We start from the raw sequence: 19,192 nt of genomic DNA, 5'->3' as shown, positions 1-19,192 counted from the left end.
CCTCCAAACCACCCTAAATATCTTTGCAGAAGCTTACAAAAATTCAGCTCAATGGAGTAGCATTGGAAAGTGTTGATCACTTCTCCTACCTGGGCATTTATCTTGCCACAATGGGCGACATTGATGCTGAAATCCAGCATTGCCTGAGCTCTGTGAGTGCAGCTTTCTTCCGATTGAAGTGCTGAGTGTTTGAGGCCCATGAGATTTGCAGGGAAACAAAAATGCTTGTTTACCAAGCTATTTTACTACCAACCTTACTGTAAGCTTGTGAAACATGGACCACTTATTAAACGCCATCTCCAACTCCTTGAAAGATTCCATCCATGGTGCCTGAGAAAAATGTTACATGTCCCAAGGTTTCTTGGGAGAAAAGCAATGACAAACCTAGACAGTATCTTAAAAAGCAGAGACATCAACTTGCCGTCCGTATAGTTAAAGCTATGGTTTTCCCAGTAGTGATGTATGAAAGTGGGAACTGGACCATAAAGAAGACTGATTGCTGGAGAATGGATGCTTTTGAATTCTGGTCTGGAGGAGACTCTTGAGAGTCCCATGGACTGCAAGAAGATCCAACCTATCTATTCTGAAGAAAATCAGCCCTGAGTGCTCAGTGGAAGGACAGATCCTGAAGCTGAGGCTCCAAGACATTGGCCACCACATGAGAAGACTCCCTGGAAAAGACCCTGATGTTGGGAAAGATGGAGGGCATAAGGAGAAGTGGATGATAGAGGACGAGATAGTGGGACAGTGTTCTCGAAGCTACAGCATGAGTTTGACCAAACTGTGGGAGGCAGTGGAAGACAGGAGTGCCTGGCATGCTCTGGTCAGGGGGTCATGAAGAGTCAGACATGACTAAACCACAAGAAGCGAGCTTTGGTGGCATATCCCAGAAAAAGAACTCCCCTGTGTATGCCTCCTTCTCTTAGAATGGCAATGGCGCCCACCTGAGAGGTGCTGGCAGTAGCTATCTAGGCATTCTTGCAGAAGTCTTCTGCTTCACCCTTTTAACTGGAGATGCGACAGTATACTGCACCTGGAAAGCATGTGCTCTGCTACTGAGCCATGTCCCCAAGTGCTGTCTTATTCCGAGGGGACGGCAAAGTGTCACTGGAACATCCTGAAGGTCCCAGGCCACAGAGGGGTTAGGCTGGCCTCAACTAGAGCCAGGGCTTTTTCGGCTGTGGCTCCAATCTGGTGGAGCGCTCTGTCACAAGAGACTAGGGTCCTGCGGGACTTGACATCTTTCTGCAGGGCCTGCAAGACAGAACTGTTCCACCAGGCCTTTGGTCAGGGCACAGCCTGACTCCTTCCTTTGGCAATCTTCACAGAACTCTAGCCTAATGGTTGCCATCAATTTGAGTTGAATTAATTTTATAATGAACTGATTTTAGAATGTTGTACTATTTTATTGTTGTTAGCCGCCCTGAGCCCTGCTTCGGCTGGGAAGGGCGGGATATAAAGAAAAAATATTATTTATTATTATTATTATTGGAAGCCTATCATATAAACCTCCATGATGGGAGCGTGACTGACAACTTCTTGCCACCTTATTTCCTGAAAGCAGCTATGTTTAGGGAAGTTTTTAATGTCTGATGTTTTAATGTATTTTTAATCTTTTGTTGGAAGCCGCCCAGAGTGGCTGGGGAAACCCAGCCAGATGGGCGGGGAATGAATGAATAAATAATAATAATTATTATTCTTAGCCCTGTCGACATTTGTTTCAAGAGCAACTAGAAAGAGGCTGCGTCTCCCCCAAACAAGTTTGCCTCTTAACTCCAAGAACCATGCGAAGGTCTCTTGCATGCAAACAGGCCTTCCCTTTCAATATGACATGCGACTAATTATGCAAACATGAAACCTTGCCTTGCCAACATGACGGGAGCCATCTGTTGGAGGAGCTGCAGCTCACTCTCTCATGCCATGTTGCAAGCAAGGAGCCGTTTCCTGAGCCTAGACGTCGACAGCTCAGGTGCAGCCCCAAAAGGCTGCTGAAACAGCAGACGGATAGGGCTGTACCAGCAGCTGGTGACACCCGACATGTGGGCATTCTACCAGGGGCAAGGAACTACAAGTCAAACACACACACACACAATGATGATGATGATGATTTCTGCCTCACTGAAGAATCATAATAGCAGATTTGCACGCCTTGCAGTCTTACGCAGTTCCTGTCCAATATGGTGATTATCTCCCAATTCAGTCTCTGCTTTTGTCTTTAAAGCAGGTGTGGAGAGCATTTTCTGCCAGATTTCCTCGTGGGCAATCTTCCAGCTACCACATACTGGGGAGGTGGGCAGTGGCACAATGCAAATAAATAAAAATAAAATTTTATTATTTATACCCTGCCCATCTGGCTGGGTTTCCCCAGCCACTCTGGGCGGCTCCCAACCGAATGTTAAAAACACAATACAGCATTAAACATTAAAAACGTCCCTAAACAGGGCTGCCTTCAGATGTCTTTTAGAAGATAGTTGTTTATCTCCTTAACATCTGATGGGAGGGCATTCCACAGGGTGGGTGCCACCACCGAGAAGGCCCTCTGCCTGGTTCCCTGTAACCTCACATCTCACAGTGAGGGAACCGCCAGAAGGCCAACTCCTGATGCCAAGCTGGTGCCAAACGTCTTGCTCTGCTTTCCTTTGGACCACTTCAGCAAGGCCAGGAGGGGCATCTCGTTGTCTGGGCATCCCAGGACTTCCAGACCCACTGCCCAGGCTTGTGCCCCAAGGGGGTCACTTCAGTGCTACCACAGCTGTTTGACTTCACTCCCAGAGATACATTCCACCGTCTCTCGAGGCAGAAGAAGAAGAGTTTGGATTTGATATCCCGCCTTTCACTCCCTTTAAGGAGTCTCAAAGCGGCTAACATTCTCCTTTCCCTTCCTCCCCCACAACAAACACTCTGTGAGGTGAGTGGGGCTGAGAGACTTCAGAGAAGTGTGACTGGCCCAAGGTCACCCAGCAGCTGCATGTGGAGGAACGGGGAAGCGAACCCGGTTCACCAGATTACGAGACTACCGCTCTTAACCACTACACCATACTGGTTCTTAGTATGTGGGCAGACGGATGCCCACAACAGCATGGCTTAAAGTAGAAATAGAAGTCTTGGATAAAGTGTAGAGCTAGCAGCCCTGGACTGAAGGTTACAAAAAAACCCCGGAAGCACATCGTTTTAAGTCATAAGGGATCTGGCAGTATGGCTAAAGGATGTTTTCTAGGGTACTGATTTTATTACTTGAAAACAGAGGTGAAGAACTGCAAGCATGGGAACTAAATGCGCCCCTGTTTAGCCTTTGGGACTAAGGTCCCAGGGCAGCTCACAGCATTTTGAAATGCAACATAAAAAATGGTGGGCAGCCAAACTGCAAAAATGACGCTTGCAAGGAAGATGGAAAGGGGACACATGGTGGAAACTGCCATCTTCTTCATGGTTAGACTGCAACCCACTATATACAAAGGCTGGAGTCACATCCATGGGGCTCTGCACATACTGGCATTGTGCCACTGCCCCTACCCCCAGTATGTGGTACCAAGAATATGGCCAACGAGGGAATGCAGCCCTTTTAAGACCTATGAGACTTTTTAAGACCTATGCAGGGACTGTGACTTGGGAAACAATAATCATATTGGACAGGAACTCCATAACATCTTTAATCTTTAAAGCGGATCTGATCTGCAGTTGTCCAGGCAACCTAATCTGTGCTCAAAAACAAACAAAAACGGGATCCCATCTTCAACCAATGTCACCTTTGTGTCATTACTGCCCTCTGGAGACTTTTCGTTCACATTTGGCACTACGCATGAATTAACAAATCTCAGCACATGAAGTCTTGCATGCTCCCAAGCATTTTGCAATTCCTGCCAGTGACTCCCGAGTCTTGACTGCCCAGCTTACGCCAGACGCATGGAGATACGGTACACAAAATATATGTGGACCTACTGAAGAGTTGCAAGGAAAACTCTTTCTATATTTTATTTCTTTGCTTCTGTCCCGTCCCCCCCCCCACTTGCTGCAACTGAAAAGAGCAGCATTAGTATCAAGTAGAAAACCAGGCTGACAACACTTTTAAAAACACACACAAGAACATAAATACAAATTAATTGTTCCCAGGGGCTATTTCCTCTTTCTCCACATCAGTCTGTCGAGAGAAACTTCTCGGTGAAAAGTTCCATGAAAATACCCAATAAATTTATGCACACATACAAAGAGATATCCTTTATGCAGAGTTCAAAGCACTGTTTCTGCCTGTAACGCGCACAGGCATTACACTGTTTGCACCGTTGCGGGAGGCAGAGGCAGCAGCGCAACCCAAGCCTTAGCATCACCGTTGCTTCCAAATCAAATTCACTGCGAAGGGAAGGTGCCAGCCTTGCTTTAGAGCTGGCCAGGCAACCAGCCACCAAAGTTCAAGTGGAAGGGAAGGTCTTCGGTACTATTCCAGAAGGTCCAAACTCATCTTGTCAACTCTTCACATGAAATTCTCCTCTCTCTCCCTGCCTGGATAAAAGTACACACCGCTCTGTCCTCCCCCCCCCCCCCAGTTCTTCACTCCTTTCGGCCGCACAGGGGAAAGGACTCCCCAACAAACTGCCGGCACATTGGGCACTGCTTGAAATATTTCACGCATTCGTCGCACAGGCAGGTGTGCCGGCAAGGGAGGAGCACCCAGTTGACAGCCCTGTTCTGGCAGACGATGCAGTCCTTGCTGTTTTCATCTGGCAGGTCCGCCTCGTCCTCAGCCAGCCCGGCTTTCTCCAGGAGGACGCGGTCCTCTGACCTGTCACCCGAGGGAGGGCTGCTTAGAGATGAGGCGTTGCTGTTGGCAGACATGAAAAGTTGCTAGGGGTTGGGAACATGAAGAGGCAGGGAGAAAAGAGATAAACGTTTAGGTATAATACAGTGGTACCTCGGGTTACAGATGCTTCAGGTTACATACGCTTCAGGTTACAGACTCCACTAACCCAGAAATAGTACCTCGGCTTAAGAACTTTGTTTCAGGATGAGAACAGAAATTGTGCAGCAGCAGGAGGCCCCATTAACTAAAGTGGTGCTTCAGGTTAAGAACAGTTTCAGTTTAAGAACCGACCTCCAGAACGAATTAAGTTCTTCACCCAAGGTGGTCAGCAAACTTTTTCAGCAGGGGGCCGGTTCACTGTCCCTCAGACCTTGTGGGAGGCCAGACTATATATATATATATTGGGGGGGGGGGGGATGAAGGAATTCCTATGTCCCACAAATAACCCAGAGATGCATTTTAAATAAAAGGACACATTCCACTCATGTAAAAACATGCTGATTCCCAGACCGTCCGTGGGCCGGATTGAGAAGGCGATTGGGCCGGATCCGGCCCCTGGACCTCTGTTTGCCTACCCATGGCACAATATGTTAAGAATACTGAAAGCATGCACACAAACACAGAGGGTGTTTCAGTGCCCAGGAGTCAGGAGTGGTCTGAAGACAAGGACTGGGGAATGTATTCTATGGCAGACCAGCTTCTCTCTGATGGAGAGCTGGAAGGGGAATAGTCGCCCCCCCCCCATCCACAGCGTGATCAGAAGCAGAGAGACAGAAGCTGAGCAGCTTAGGAAGGAGTTACCCAGTTATGAGATAATGACAACAGAACCAGAAGGGAGGGAGCAGCTAGTTGAGACGTCCCTTGAGCGTGGGGGATCCCCCCACACCACGGACTCGGAGGTCTGAACGTATCTGAGAGCAAAGGAGTCAGAGGGAGGGAGGAACTTCCTACTGGCACCTAAAATTCTGCGGAAGTCGGAAGGAGGATTAGACTAGCCAACTGCCCTCCTTGCGGAGAGCTCTGTGCTTGTGCTGGCAACATGACGCTGTAATAAAAGGACTATTAATCTATCAGCTGCTCGTTAATTCTTATCTGTGAAGTTACCGAAGGGAGGGGAGGACTCTCCATGCCTGACACCAGGTCTTCCATGTTTTGCAGCCCATGGGCATTTTCAAAATATGCCATGGGGAGACTCTGCTATGAAACTTAAGCTTCAGGGCCCGTAACCTAGAGAGGTCCCAGAAGAGGATTTAGTTCACACTGCTTACAAAATTGTGCTTTAAAATACTGCATCATGCATGTGTATAACATTTCCCAAATTTTCCCGGGTTTCTAGCAAGAGAAATGTAACTTGGCCTCCATGCACAGTAGGATTAGGTAATAGAAACAGCCTGCACCACTTCAGATTGCATTTCGGCAATACTATTTTTTAGGTGTTCCCCTATGCAGAAAGGATCGTGCAAGTGGAAAACTACAAACAGGAAGCAAGGGAGACCAAGGGTAAAATCTTCTTAATGAGATTATAATTTTATTTTATTAATAATAAAACAGCTTCCCATCAGATGTCAAGGAGACAGAGAACTACACAATTTTCAGAAGACAACTGAAGGCAAGTCCTGTATCGGGAAGTTTTTAACGTTCGAGGTTTTATTGTGATTTTCTGTTTTACTGGAAGCTTCCCGGAGTGGCTGAGGAAACCCAGCCAGATGGGCGAGGTATAAATAATAAAATTATTATGGTTATTTTATATTTTTTTTACTTGCAGGTAGTGTTTTACAAAGGGGGAGAATTCAAAAATGTGACGAGTCACCTACAGTCCATGATCTCATCTCATTCTGCTGCATACCTGGGTTGCAACCAACTGCATTTGCAAAAATGCGTTTTGATCACTCTACAGTTGCGGAATTGGCATTTCTGGGTTGCAGAAGTAAACTAGAGGAAAATGCACAGATCAGTGACCCAGGGGCACCCTGCTCTACACCCAAGCCCAAGCATCTCCAAGTTAGAACAACGGTGTTATCAGTCCTAGGAAATGATCTGCCTAAGTCTCTGGAGAGTTGCTGCTACTCAATATTGTTAATATTGGACAGGATGGGCAACTGGCCTGATGCAAACCGAGGCAGTTATTTCCAGCCACTTTTGAGATGTAAAACAAACCACAAATCCCAAAGCTTACCTTTAGATCATGAAATTGACCCTGGGCCATGAGGAGATACTGATACAGGATTCGACAGGAAAGCCTGTAACTGTCATCAGTAATGTGAATTATAGATACCATAGAAATCTATGAAAAGAAAAGAAAACATTTGAATTCTATGCTGCTTATTGTTCAAACAACATCCAACCCGACTGCGAAGAACTTAAAAACAAGGCATTGTAGGCGATGAAATAATCGAACAGTCCTTAATCGTCATTTCCAAGGAGCTAATACCCATATCTTGTTTAGAATTGCCTTGATCACTTTGGGTTCAGATTCCAATATTCATCCTGCCACACAGCCATCGATTTTTACTAATATATTACACGGAAACAGAGCATTGAAATTTATACGCGGTCTTTCATATTACAACATTTTAAGCGAAGGGGCAAAATTCCTTCCTCAATTTTAATGGCTGGTCTTAGAATCATAGAATCATAGAGTTGGAAGAGACCACAAGGGCCATCGAGTCCAACCCCCTGCCAAGCAGGAAACACCATCAGAGCACTCCTGACATATGGTTGTCAAGCCTCTGCTTAAAGACCTCCAAAGAAGGAGACTCCACCACACTCCTTGGCAGCAAATTCCACTGTCAAACAGCTCTTACTGTCAGGAACTTCTTCCTAATGTTTAGGTGGAATCTTCTTTCTTGTAGTTTGGATCCATTGCTCCGTGTCCGCTTCTCTGGAGCAGCAGAAAACAACCTTTCTCCCTCCTCTATGTGACATCCTTTTATATATTTGAACATGGCTATCATATCACCCCTTAACCTCCTCTTCTCCAGGCTAAACATGCCCAGCTCCCTTAGCCGTTTCCAGGCCTTTGACCATTTTGGTTGCCCTCCTCTGGACACGTTCCAGTTTGTCAGTGTCCTTCTTGAACTGTGGTGCCCAGAACTGGACACAGTACTCTTAATTATTGATTTTATTTGCTGCTATAGGTCTTTGTTTAGGTTGCCTGTTTTTATGGGCTACTGATAAATCTCAAAAGATTTATTAACCACCAGTAAGATTTTAACATAAAGTCCCAGAAATGGTTACGATGATATACGATAGTTACAGTAATGAATAAAATCATTACGATTATAAAATCGTTCCAAATAGAATACAACTGTATCTAAAGGTTTGTTTTGTTTTTAAAGCACCTCAGAGTGGATGCTTTTAAAAGTGAACTATGCAACCTTCATTTTATTTCTTCATATAGAAATCATTGCAGTCATCAGGTTTCCTACTCTGAGTCTAGTGAAATCCCTGATGGTAGTAATTCTGCCTTATACTAAGGCCAATTAAGTAAACCAGTTCAACTTCATTAATCGCCTACCCAAATTTCAGGTCCACCCAGGTAAAACTTATGCATGTGAAGTGATGGGTAATGAACTCTGTGACTATTTCCAGCAGACTAAAACAGACCTGGCTTCTCAATCTGTGGGATGTGGCAAGCTCTCTAATAACTATTTTTTCCCTTATCTAATCCAAGGATCCAGGATGAGATGTCATTTTAAAGAAGGAATAATATTAGCACACACCAATAGCTATGACAAAAAGTAAGTCCCCTGCCAACTCTGTTTGACGGCAATTTTTCACAGACAATTCAAAGCAAACTCCTGTCCCAGTTCCTTTTCTCAAGAAAGAGGTTACCTACAATGTCATATATTTCTCTGTTGCCTTCATCCTCCAGCGTCAGCAGTGCAACTAGCGGGTACCGAGATCTGGGCACAGGGCCAAAGTCAATGATTTGTGTCTCTTTGGGTACCTGGCAGTGCTTTCCCGCTTTGTCAGATGTCTTGATGCTTTGTTTGTGTCAGGGAACAGAACCACAAATAAAGAAAAATGCAATGTTTGTGCCACAGATGTTCTTGGACGGGGCGCACAGGCTGGGGCTCAAGATGCACTCATGTATCTAGCATCAAACTTGGCTTTACCCGGCACAGACGAACTGTGTTGCGTTCCATCTGTTACAAGTACGGAATTTAGCATTCGTTACAAAGTTCGGCCTCTGTCAGGGCAATCCTACACATGTATATTTCAAAGTCTCACTGGCTTCAGAGAAACTTGCTGCATGGAGAGTAGGGATCAGACTATACCTGATTAATCTCAAGGGTTTGGGACCCCCCGCCACACTTTTTAAGATTTCCAGTAGCCACGGGGAGGTGGCCTCAGTGCTCTGCATGACTGCCACTCCCTGTGGTTAGCATGGAGAGAATAAATTATGCAAAAACCAAGAACAAATTATGGAAGATTAGCAAATGCAGGCAAATCTGCTTTATTTACAAAATTGGGCCCAATCACAATTTGCCTTTTCTTAGTGCAAGATCTAAGTTACTATGGACTAGAATTTATATTTGTTATGGCAAAGGCAAAGGTAAAGGTAAAGAGCCCCGGGACGGTTAAGTCCAGTCAAAGGCGACTACAGGGTTGTGGCGCTCATCTCGCTTTCAGGTCGAGGGAGCCAGCGTTTGTCCACAGACAGCTTTCCAGGTCATGTGGCCAGCAGGACTAAACCGCTTCTGGCACAACGGGACACCATGACGGAAACCAGAGCACACGGAAACGCCGTTTACCTTCCCGCTGCAGCAGTACCTATTTATCTACTTGCACTGGTATGCTTTCGAACTGCTAGGTTGGCAGGAGCTAGGAAAGAGCAACGAGAGCTCACTCCATCGCACCTTCTGATCGGCAAGCCCAAGAGGCTCAGTGGTTTAGACCACATTTGTTATGGCAGACAATCATCAGCATCCAAGGGCTGACAAAAGACTGGGGAGTTATCGATTTCCTGCTCCTTTGATTGTGCAACTGCTACAAAGGAAGCTGTCTTGCATCGAACCAAACCATTGGTCCATCTAGTCCTGTACTGTTGACAATGATTGGCAGCTGGATATGGCATGGATTGAACCTGGGCCTTTTTGCATGCAAAGCAGACCCTCTACCACTGAGCTATGTATCTTCCCCAAAGCAAACCAAGAGAATGCAATGGTTAAGCATGCCCACTGGCTTTCCATGATAGTGATGCAGTGCATGTTGGAGCAGAGCAAATGGCCGAAGAGGCTGTTTTATCTTCTGCTGATCAGCTGTTTAGTGGCAGCCAAGCAGCGAGTTAAGAGGAAAGAGAGCTACGGCAGACAGCTTCCAAAGAATTAAGTACCTAGAGCCAAAAGGTATTCTGCGTTCAAGTTAATTCTCCAATTTACACATTCATTTCTTTGTGCAGCAAAAAGGAAGACTTCCAAACTGCAGCTCACTCTTGTCCTCGCTCTGTAAAGAGGTGAAAGGAGAAACAAACCTCAAAACCTTTCAATAATGAGGTTTATATTCTAAATAATGAGGCTGTTGATTTTAAATAGACTAAGTACAAGGACGCAGGTGGCGCTGTGGGTTAAAGCCTCAGCGCCTAGGACTTGCCGATCGAAAGGTCGGCGGTTCGAATCCCTGCGGCGGGGTGCGCTCCCGCTGCTCGGTCCCAGCGCCTGCCAACCTAGCAGTTCGAAAGCACCTCCGGGTGCAAGTAGATAAATAGGGACCGCTTACCAGTGGGAAGGTAAACGGCGTTTCCGTGTGCAGCTCTGGCTCTGGCTCTGGCCAGAGCAGCGATGTCACGCTGGCCACGTGACCCGGAAGTGTCTCCGGACAGCGCTGGCCCCTGGCCTCTTAAGTGAGATGGGCGCACAACCCCAGAGTCTGTCAAGACTGGCCCGTACGGGCAGGGGTACCTTTACCTTTTTTACCTAAGTACAAGGAAGACTGATGGGCAGTAAGGGCACTAGATACCCATTCTCTGGAATCTCCTCTCCTGGCTTTCTCAACTTTTTGCTAGATCCATTGGGGCTAGAAACCTGCTTGAGATGATTTGCTTAGAAGCAGAGCTGTTCCAAGATTCTGAAACTCTACAAAGCCAAAGATACGCAACTCTGATCAAAGGATACCAATACTGCTGGCGGTAGAGGTACTCGTCATACACTGCATCCTCAAAGGCCTGTGGAGTTTTTATTCGAAAGCAGTAAGCATGTTTCTGCAGAGCTTCGTGGATCTTCTGCACGCTGCAGCCCCAGTAGCACGTAAGGAGGCAGTCTTCCAGGCAATCAGGCACCAGCGTTATGCCATCTCATGGGGAGAAAGAAAAGAACATGGAGTCACAAAGAGGAGGTTTGAAAACTGAAAGGTCCAAAGGTTGCGGGGAAACCCATTATGTCAATTCCAAATACTGTAACTATGTAGCAGGGAAAGCATCGTTTTTGATGAAAATCACCAAGTCCCTAAATCTTTCATGCTTGACAGCTCTTCTTCAGGCGATGAAAGGGCTTTTCCAGACAACAGATGAATTTGCCACCAGGTTTTTGAAATGTAACATACAAGTCATCGCCAATGGATTAATTTTTTAAAAAATTTTTTACTGGATTTCCCCCGTAAACAGTAAATCCAGATTAGATGGGGGAAATAAACTGTCCGCCATTTGGATGCCAGTGACTTGGTGAGGCCACCAGAGAAAACTTCCATGTGTGAGGAGCACCCAAAATCTTATTTCGTAGAAACGAACGTCATAAAGAGGGACGCGGGTGGCGCTGTGATCTAAACAACAGCGCCTAGGTCAGCGGTTCGAATCCCCGCAACAGGATGAGCTCCCGTTGTTCGGTCCTAGCTTCTGCCCACCTAGCAGTTCGAAAGCACGTCAAAGTGTAAGTAGATAAATAGGTACTGCTCCAGTGGGAGGGTAAACGGTGTTTCCGTGCGCTGCTCTGGTTCGCCAGAAGCGGTTTAGTCATGCTGGCCACATAACCTGGAAAGCTGCAGACAAACGCCGGCTCCCCCGGCAAGTAAAGCGAGATAAGCGCGCAACCCCAGAGTCGTTCGCAACTGGACCTAATGGTCAGGGGTACCTTTACCTTTTTAACTTCAGAAAACATGCAACTTCTTTGAGCGAGACTAAGTTCGAAGCACATTTAGATTGTTTGTCTCCTGGAGAAGAACGATCAAGCCCAAAATGCGTTGCTATTGTCACTTGGTGGCAGCTATCTAACAATTCACTAGGGAAGCTCCTCTGCACAGCTGTGACACTCAGACCCTGGCTGGTCACTGTGAGAATAGGACGCTGGAGTAAATGGGCCTTTGTTCTGATCCAGCAGGGCTGCTCCTATGTTTCCCTGTTAATGTGTTTGCATCCTGTCATCCCTCTGGCACAGAGCACAGGTATCCATGAGATTAGTGGCGTTTTCATGCTGCCACGTTCATACTGACAGTGTAAAACCTACATTAGCAAGGATGCCAGTTTACAGTACACATCGTATGTCCTCTGCATGACCATATGCTAGAAGAAATAAATATAGTCAAGCAGATCAAGGAAGCTATAATCTCTTTGCAGGGGCCAGCTTAAACTGGGTCAGCTCATTTCTGTTAAAAGGGTCTAACAGGGATAGTTGCTACGGGTAAATTGATAGCCAGCGCTTGGCATAGCAGGGAAGGGGGAGGGGGGAGAGAATTTGAACAGCAACCAAAACACACAATCTACTGACTTGCAACTGAAGCCGTTTCCAGGTTTTTTATTTCCAAGCTGAATGGGTTTTTCACTTGCCGCATCTGTTTCTGGGACACTTTCACAGTCGATTCAGCTTCGTCTGAATTTCTCAGAATCACGGGAACGTCCCACCCAAACCTAAGTAGCACGAAATGAAATCAACAGAAACGCTTAATATTAACAGCAGTCAAATCTGGTGAAGGTACAGCCAAAAGGCAACAACTGTCTTAGAATCATAGAATCATAGAGTTGGAAGAGACCACAAGGGCCATCGAGTCCAACCCCCTGCCAAGCAGGAAACACCATCAGAGCACTCCTGACATATGGTTGTCAAGCCTCTACTTAAAGACCTCCAAAGAAGGAGACTCCACCACACTCCTTGGCAGCAAATTCCACTGTTGAACAGCTCTTACTGTCAGGAAGTTCTTCCTAATGTTTAGGTGGAATCTTCTTTCTTGTAGTTTGGATCCATTGCTCCGTGTCCGCTTCTCCGGAGCAGCAGAAAACAACCTTTCTCCCTCCTCTATGTGACATCCTTTTATATATTTGAACATGGCTATCATATCACCCCTTAACCTCCTCTTCTCCAGGCTAAACATGCCCAGCTCCCTTAGCCGTTCCTCATAAGGCATCGTTTCCAGGCCTTTGACCATTTTGGTTGCCCTCCTCTGGACACGTTCCAGTTTGTCAGTGTCCTTCTTGAACTGTGGTGCCCAGAACTGGACACAGTACTCCAGGTGAGGTCCAACCAGAGCAGAATACAGTGGCACTATTACTTCCCTTGATCTAGATGCTATACTCCTATCTTAAAACAAAATAACTCAATCTTCAACCCCTGTTGTATTTGCTCCTCGATGAAATGGACCCTCTGCATGTGGATTTTACCACAGGGCTGAGTTACCACTTGCTCCCTCCTGTTAAAAATGCAATCCACTCAGCCCCAGCAATGAAAAAAATAATATTTGTGCACCTCCATGTTCTGCGCACATCCCTTCCACTTACCGGTACCCCCAGCCTCCTTGCTTTGAGCAGCTCCTATCCCTCCTAAACTCTACTCCCCTAACACCCATTTAGAGGGCTCTTCCTCACCCAACCCTGCAGACAGCTATGTGGGTCTCAAAATTATCCTACTCACAAGTTAAGTTTGACTGGCATAGCATATTGTGGGCTAGGGTCAAGGTCCCTGGACACTTCAGGTGGGGCTCATGTTAAATGTTATAGTATGTCCCTCCATCTGCACTAAATGTATGGCTTTCATAGATATATATTTGTGTCAGTGTGTAGATATATTGCATCGTTTTGAAATTGCTTTTAAATCATTGTTTCCCCTCTCATGTTTTCAGTTGTTCTTACTTTTACTTCTAAGCTGCCTGTCATGGGGAAAGTCCGGGTATAAATATGTCTTTTTGTGTTTTTATATTGTAAATCACCCTGTGATCCTCAGCTAAAGGGAGGTATCAGAACAATAAATAATAATAATAATAATAATAATAATAATAATAATAATTTCTGCTACCACAATCTAGAATCCTCTCCCCACTTTCCCCTACCCCCTTAGAGCTTTATTATGTTTCTAACAACTATCTTTCTACATGTTTTATGGCTTTCCCCATTTTATCAGTGTTTTTTTTTCAATTTGTGAAAGCTGCCTTGAGTCTCTGTCTGAGAGAAAAATAATAATAATAATGATTGTATACTTGAAGGAGCATCTTCACCCCCATCATCCAGCCCAGACACTGAGGTCCAGTCCTGAAGGCCTTCTGGTGGTTCCCTCAAAACGAGAAGCCAAGTTACAGGGAACCAGGCAGAGGGCCTTCTTGGTGGTGGCACCCGCCATGTGGAACACCCTCCCAGCAGATGTCAAAGAGATAAACAGCTACCTGACATTTAGAAGACATCTGAAGGCAGCGCTGTATAGCAAAGTTTTTAATGACTGATGGTTTAATGTGTTTTTAATCTTTTGTTGGAAGCCACCCAGTCTGGGGAAGTCTGGGGAAACCCAGACAGATGGGCAGGGTATAAAGAATAAATATTATTATTGTTGTTATTATTATTATTGCAGCATCCTCCCCCCCCCACTTTCCCAGATGTAGCACCCCCTCACCTCCTTAGAGCTTTATTACGTCTCTAACGACTATCTTTCCATACGTTTTATGGCTTTCCCCATTTGATCTGTGTTTGTTTTCAATTTGTGAAAGCCGCCTTGCGTCTCTGTCTGGGAGGAGAGAAATTAATAATAATAATATAATAATAATAATAATAATAATAATAATTTATTATTTGTACCCCGCCCATCAGTTCCAGAAAGACATTTACTTCTGCTTCATTGACTATGCAAAAGCCTTTGACTGTGTCGACCATGGCAAACTATGGCAAGTTCTTAAAGAAATGGGAGTGCCTGATCACCTCATCTGTCTCCTGAGAAATCTCTATGTGGGACAAGAAGCTACAGTTAGAACTGGATATGGAACAACTGACTGGTTCAAAATTGGGAAAGGAGTACGACAAGGCTGCATTTTGTCTCCCTGCTTATTTAACTTATATGCAGAATTCATCATGCGAAAGGCTGGGCTGGATGAATCCCTAGCCGGAATTAAGATTGCCGGAAGAAATATCAACAACCTCAGATATGCAGATGACACAACCTTGATGGCAGAAAGTGAGGAGGAATTAAAGAACCTTTTATTGAGGGTGAAAGAGGAGAGTGCAAAATATGGTCTGAAGCTCAACATCAAAAAAACGAAGATCATGGCTACTGGTCCCATCACCTCCTGGCAAATAGAAGGGGAAGAAATGGAGGCAGTGAGAGATTTTACTTTCTTGGGCTCCATGATCACTGCAGATGGTGACAGCAGCCACGAAATTAAAAGACGCCTGCTTCTTGGGAGAAGGGCAATGACAGGCCTAGACAGCATCTTGAGAAGTAGAGACATCACCTTGCCAACAAAGGTCCGTATAGTTAAAGCTATGGTTTTCCCAGTAGTGATGTATGGAAGTGAGAGCTGGACCATAAAGAAGGCTGATCGCCGAAGAATTGATGCTTTTGAATTCTGGTGCTGGAGGAGACTCTTGAGAGTCCCATGGAGTGCAAGAGATCAAAACTCTCCATTCTGAAGGAAACCAGCCCTGAGTGCTCACTGGAAGGACAGATCTTGAAGCTCCAGTACTTTGGCCACCTCATGAGAAGAGAAGACTCCCTGGAAAAGACCCTGATCTTGGGAAAGATGGAGGGCACAAGGAGAAGGGGGCGACAGAGGACGAGATGGTTGGACAGTGTTTTCGAGGTTACCAGCATGAGTGTGACCAAGCTGCGGGGTGCAGTGGAAGACAGAAGTGCCTGGTGTTCTCTGGTCCATGGGGTCACGAAGAGTCGGACACGACTAAACGACTAAACAACAACAACAACAACGACTATCTTTCTATACGTTTTATGGCTTTCCCCATTTGATCTGTGTTTGTTTTCAATTTGTGAAAGCTGCCTTGCGTCTCTGTCTGGGAGGAGAGAAATTAATAATAATAATAATAATAATAATAATAATAATAATAATAATTTATTATTTGTACCCCGCCCATCTGGCTGGGTTTCCCCAGCCACTCTGGGCGGCATCCATAAAAACCAAAAATACACTAAAATATCACAGATTAAAAACTTCCCTGTGATATTCAGATGTCTTCTGAATGTCAGGTAGTTATATTATTATTATTATTATTATTATTATTATTATTTAATAATTATTATTAATAATTAATAATTAATAATTAATATTAATAATTAATAATAATGATGATTATAATTATAATAATTATTATAATAATTATAATAATTATAATTATTATTATAATAATAATAATTAATAATAATTAATAATAATTATTATTAATTATTAATAATAATTAATAATAATAATATGCCTGCCTCCCTCCCCAGCTCCCCAGCTCCCCAGCTCCCGCTTACCCGCCTTCATTCACTGGATTTCTCTCCCCCCCCCTCAGCCCAGCCCCCTCCCCTCCCTGGACCCCCCTCCTCCTTGCTCCCCCCTCCCCCCGTGACCTCTGACCCCCCCCCCGCTCCCCACTGACCAGCCCATGACCAGGCCGCTGGTAACCAGGAAGCAGATGAAGACGACGGAGATGTAGAAGAGGGGCGAGTATTCGTACAGCGCGACCAGGAACGCGGCAGCCATCGGGGAGAAAGAGGCGCCGCCGCCGCCGCCGCCTCAGCACCTCTTTGTTGTTGGCCCACGGCGCCTGCGCGAACGAACCCCGCGCATGCCCGCCAGGGGCCAACGAAGCCTCCGCAGCTGCCCTTCCTTCCTTTCCTCTTTGCCCTTCCTTCTCCGCTCGTCCGTCCAACGCTGCGCGGTACGTGAGGGGCGGAGCCTCAGCCCCTTCACAAACTACAGCTCCCAGAATTCCAAGGGGGGGAAGCCGGGGCATCCTATAGCGCTTGAAATGCATAGCGCGGGTGGAATGTGTGTGAAGAAGCGTTTCCCTTTAAGGCGCTGTCAATTTGAACAGGGAAAAGAGGTAGAGAAAAACCCGGGACTCCACGTCGCCATCTGGTGGCAATAATAATAATAATAATAATAATTAATTTTAATATTTAATGATGTATTGTTTTAAACACTCGATTGGGAGCCGCCCAGAGTGGGCGGGGTATAAATAATAAATTATTATTGTTGTTGTTGTTGTTGTTATTTATTTATTTATTTATACCCCGCCCATCTGGCTGGGTTTCCCCAGCCACTCTGGGCGGCTTTCAACAGAATATTAAAATACAATAGTCTATTAAACATTAAAAGCTTCCCTAAACAGGGCTGCCTTCAGATGTCTTCTAAAAGTCAGATAGTTGTTGGCACAATGTTATATTGCATATATAAGTCATATACGTAAATCGCTTTTTCTTTAGCAGTCGAGCTGAGTCCTGGGTATGAGAGAGAGGGAGAGAAAGAAAGAAGCATAGAAGCATAGAATTGAAGAGTTGGAAGGGACCCTGAGCACCATCCAATTAGACCAATTAAACTTTTTATTGCACTAGCCATAGGCCATGGCATTATTCAGGAGAATTGAGCGTCATCCAGTTCAACCCTCTGCCATTCAGGAATATGCAGCTGTCCCATGTGGGGATCGAACCTGCAACCTTGGAATTACCAGCACCAGCCTCTAACCTGATCAGTACTATCAACTGATATTTGGGGGGGGGAGGGTATATGCATATGTGTGTGCGTCAAGGAAAGAGGACTGATGTAAATATAATGGTAATTATTGTTATTAGCTGCTGTTTCTTCTTTGGCGATCACTTGTAGCCGAGTAAGATTGTCTTCCATAAACACAGTTTTAAATGTGAGTCTGTAAGTGACTGTGGAGGCCAATTCTGGATCCACACGTCCTTCCACAGTGGGGACATAGGTTTCTGGGTAGCGTTTGCCAGGTGTACCTTCCTCTTAGTCCTTTTTTCCCTTGAGTCCTGAGTTTGAGTGTCTTCAAAGCCCTTGTTCTCCAACTGGAGCCCTCACAGGCGAGTGTTTCCCAGTTGTCAGTGTTTATACTACATTTTTTCAGATTTGCCTTGAGAGAGTCTTTAAACCTCTTTTGTTGACCACCAGCATTACGCTTTCTATTTTTAAGTTTGGAATAGAGTAGTTGCTTTAGAAGATGATCATCAGGCAACCGCACAACATGACCAGTCCAACGAAGTTGATGTTGAAGAATCATTGCTTTGACATGGGCGATTGTTATGTACTGAGTTGCTTTGCTTCTTCCAGTACAGTGGTGCCTCGCAAGACGAAATTAATCCATTCCGTGAGGCTCTTCGTATAGCGGTTTTTTCGTCTTGCGAAGCAAGCCCATTGACAGCTTAGCGGATTAGCGCTATTAGCGGCTTAGCGGCTTTTAGCGATCAGTTGTTAAGCGGCTTATCAGCGGATCAGCTGATAAGCGGCTTAGCGGCTTAGGAAAAGGGGGGAAAAAGGGGGGGAAACCCGCAGGAACTCGCAAGACATTTTCGTCTTGCGAAGCAAGCCCATAGGGAAATTCGTTTTGCGAAGCGCCTCCAAAACGAAAAACCCTTTCGTCTAGCGGGTTTTCCGTCTTGCGAGGCGTTCGTCTTGCGGGGCACCACTGTACACTGGCATTAGTTCACCTGTCTTCCCAAGTGATGTATAAAATTAACACCTGTGCTTGTGGGAGATGAGAGCCACACCCCATAGTCTCCTTTGAATGAACTTCACCTTCCAGGGGTTCTTTGACATTTCGCCGGGGGGAGGTGTGTTATAGGTTTGTTTTATTATTGTTTTTATTATGTGTTTTAGGTTTTCATCTTGCATTTTTTTGCTGCGAACCACCGTGAGATTTATGGGTGATGGGCGGTATGTATGTGCAGTATGTATGAATGTATGTATGTATAAATAAAATAAAATAAGTGCAAAATATGGTCTGAAGCTCAACATCAAAAAAAGCGAAGATCACGGCCACTGGTCCCATCACCTCCTGGCAAATAGAAGGGGAAGAAATGGAGGCAGTGAGAGATTTTACTTTCTTGGGCTCCATGATCACTGCAGATGGTGACAGCAGCCACGAAATTAAAAGACGCCTGCTTCTTGGGAGAAGGGCAATGACAAACCTAGACAGCAGCTTAAACAGTAGAGACGTCACCTTGCCAACAAAGGTCCGTATAGTTAAAGCTATGGTTTTCC

At 45.4% G+C, this 19,192-nt stretch overlaps 1 protein-coding gene across 1 annotated transcript; it reads right to left on the bottom strand.

Moving 5' to 3' along the window:
• Positions 1-3,632: 3,632 nt before the first annotated feature.
• Positions 3,633-16,806, bottom strand: CGRRF1 (cell growth regulator with ring finger domain 1). The gene is made up of 6 exons (XM_079958602.1): positions 16,578-16,806; positions 12,496-12,635; positions 10,912-11,089; positions 8,634-8,781; positions 6,972-7,079; positions 3,633-4,839 (listed from the first exon to the last, which is right to left on the bottom strand). The coding sequence occupies exons 1-6, from the start codon at positions 16,679-16,681 to the stop codon at positions 4,546-4,548; spliced, it is 972 nt and encodes a 323-aa protein (XP_079814728.1). The 5' UTR covers positions 16,682-16,806; the 3' UTR covers positions 3,633-4,545.
• Between the last annotated feature and the right edge of the window lie 2,386 nt (positions 16,807-19,192).

This window comes from Podarcis cretensis (genome assembly GCF_951804945.1).
Source record: "Podarcis cretensis genome assembly, chromosome: 1".
Taxonomy (NCBI): domain Eukaryota; kingdom Metazoa; phylum Chordata; class Lepidosauria; order Squamata; family Lacertidae; genus Podarcis; species Podarcis cretensis.
The sequence above is the reverse complement of the archived record's forward strand: the minus strand, read 5'-3'. Positions and strand labels throughout refer to the sequence as shown.

Coding starts and splice junctions, on each gene's coding strand:
- CGRRF1 (XM_079958602.1), bottom strand. CDS start 16,681: ATGGCTGCCGCGTTCCTGGTCGCGCTGTACGAATACTCGCCCCTCTTC. Junction 11,090..12,495: donor GGAAACGGCTTCAGTTGCAA/GTCAGTAGATTG, acceptor TCTCCCCATGAG/ATGGCATAACGCTGGTGCCT. Junction 4,840..6,971: donor GTCAATTTCATGATCTAAAG/GTAAGCTTTGGG, acceptor CCCAACCCCTAG/CAACTTTTCATGTCTGCCAA.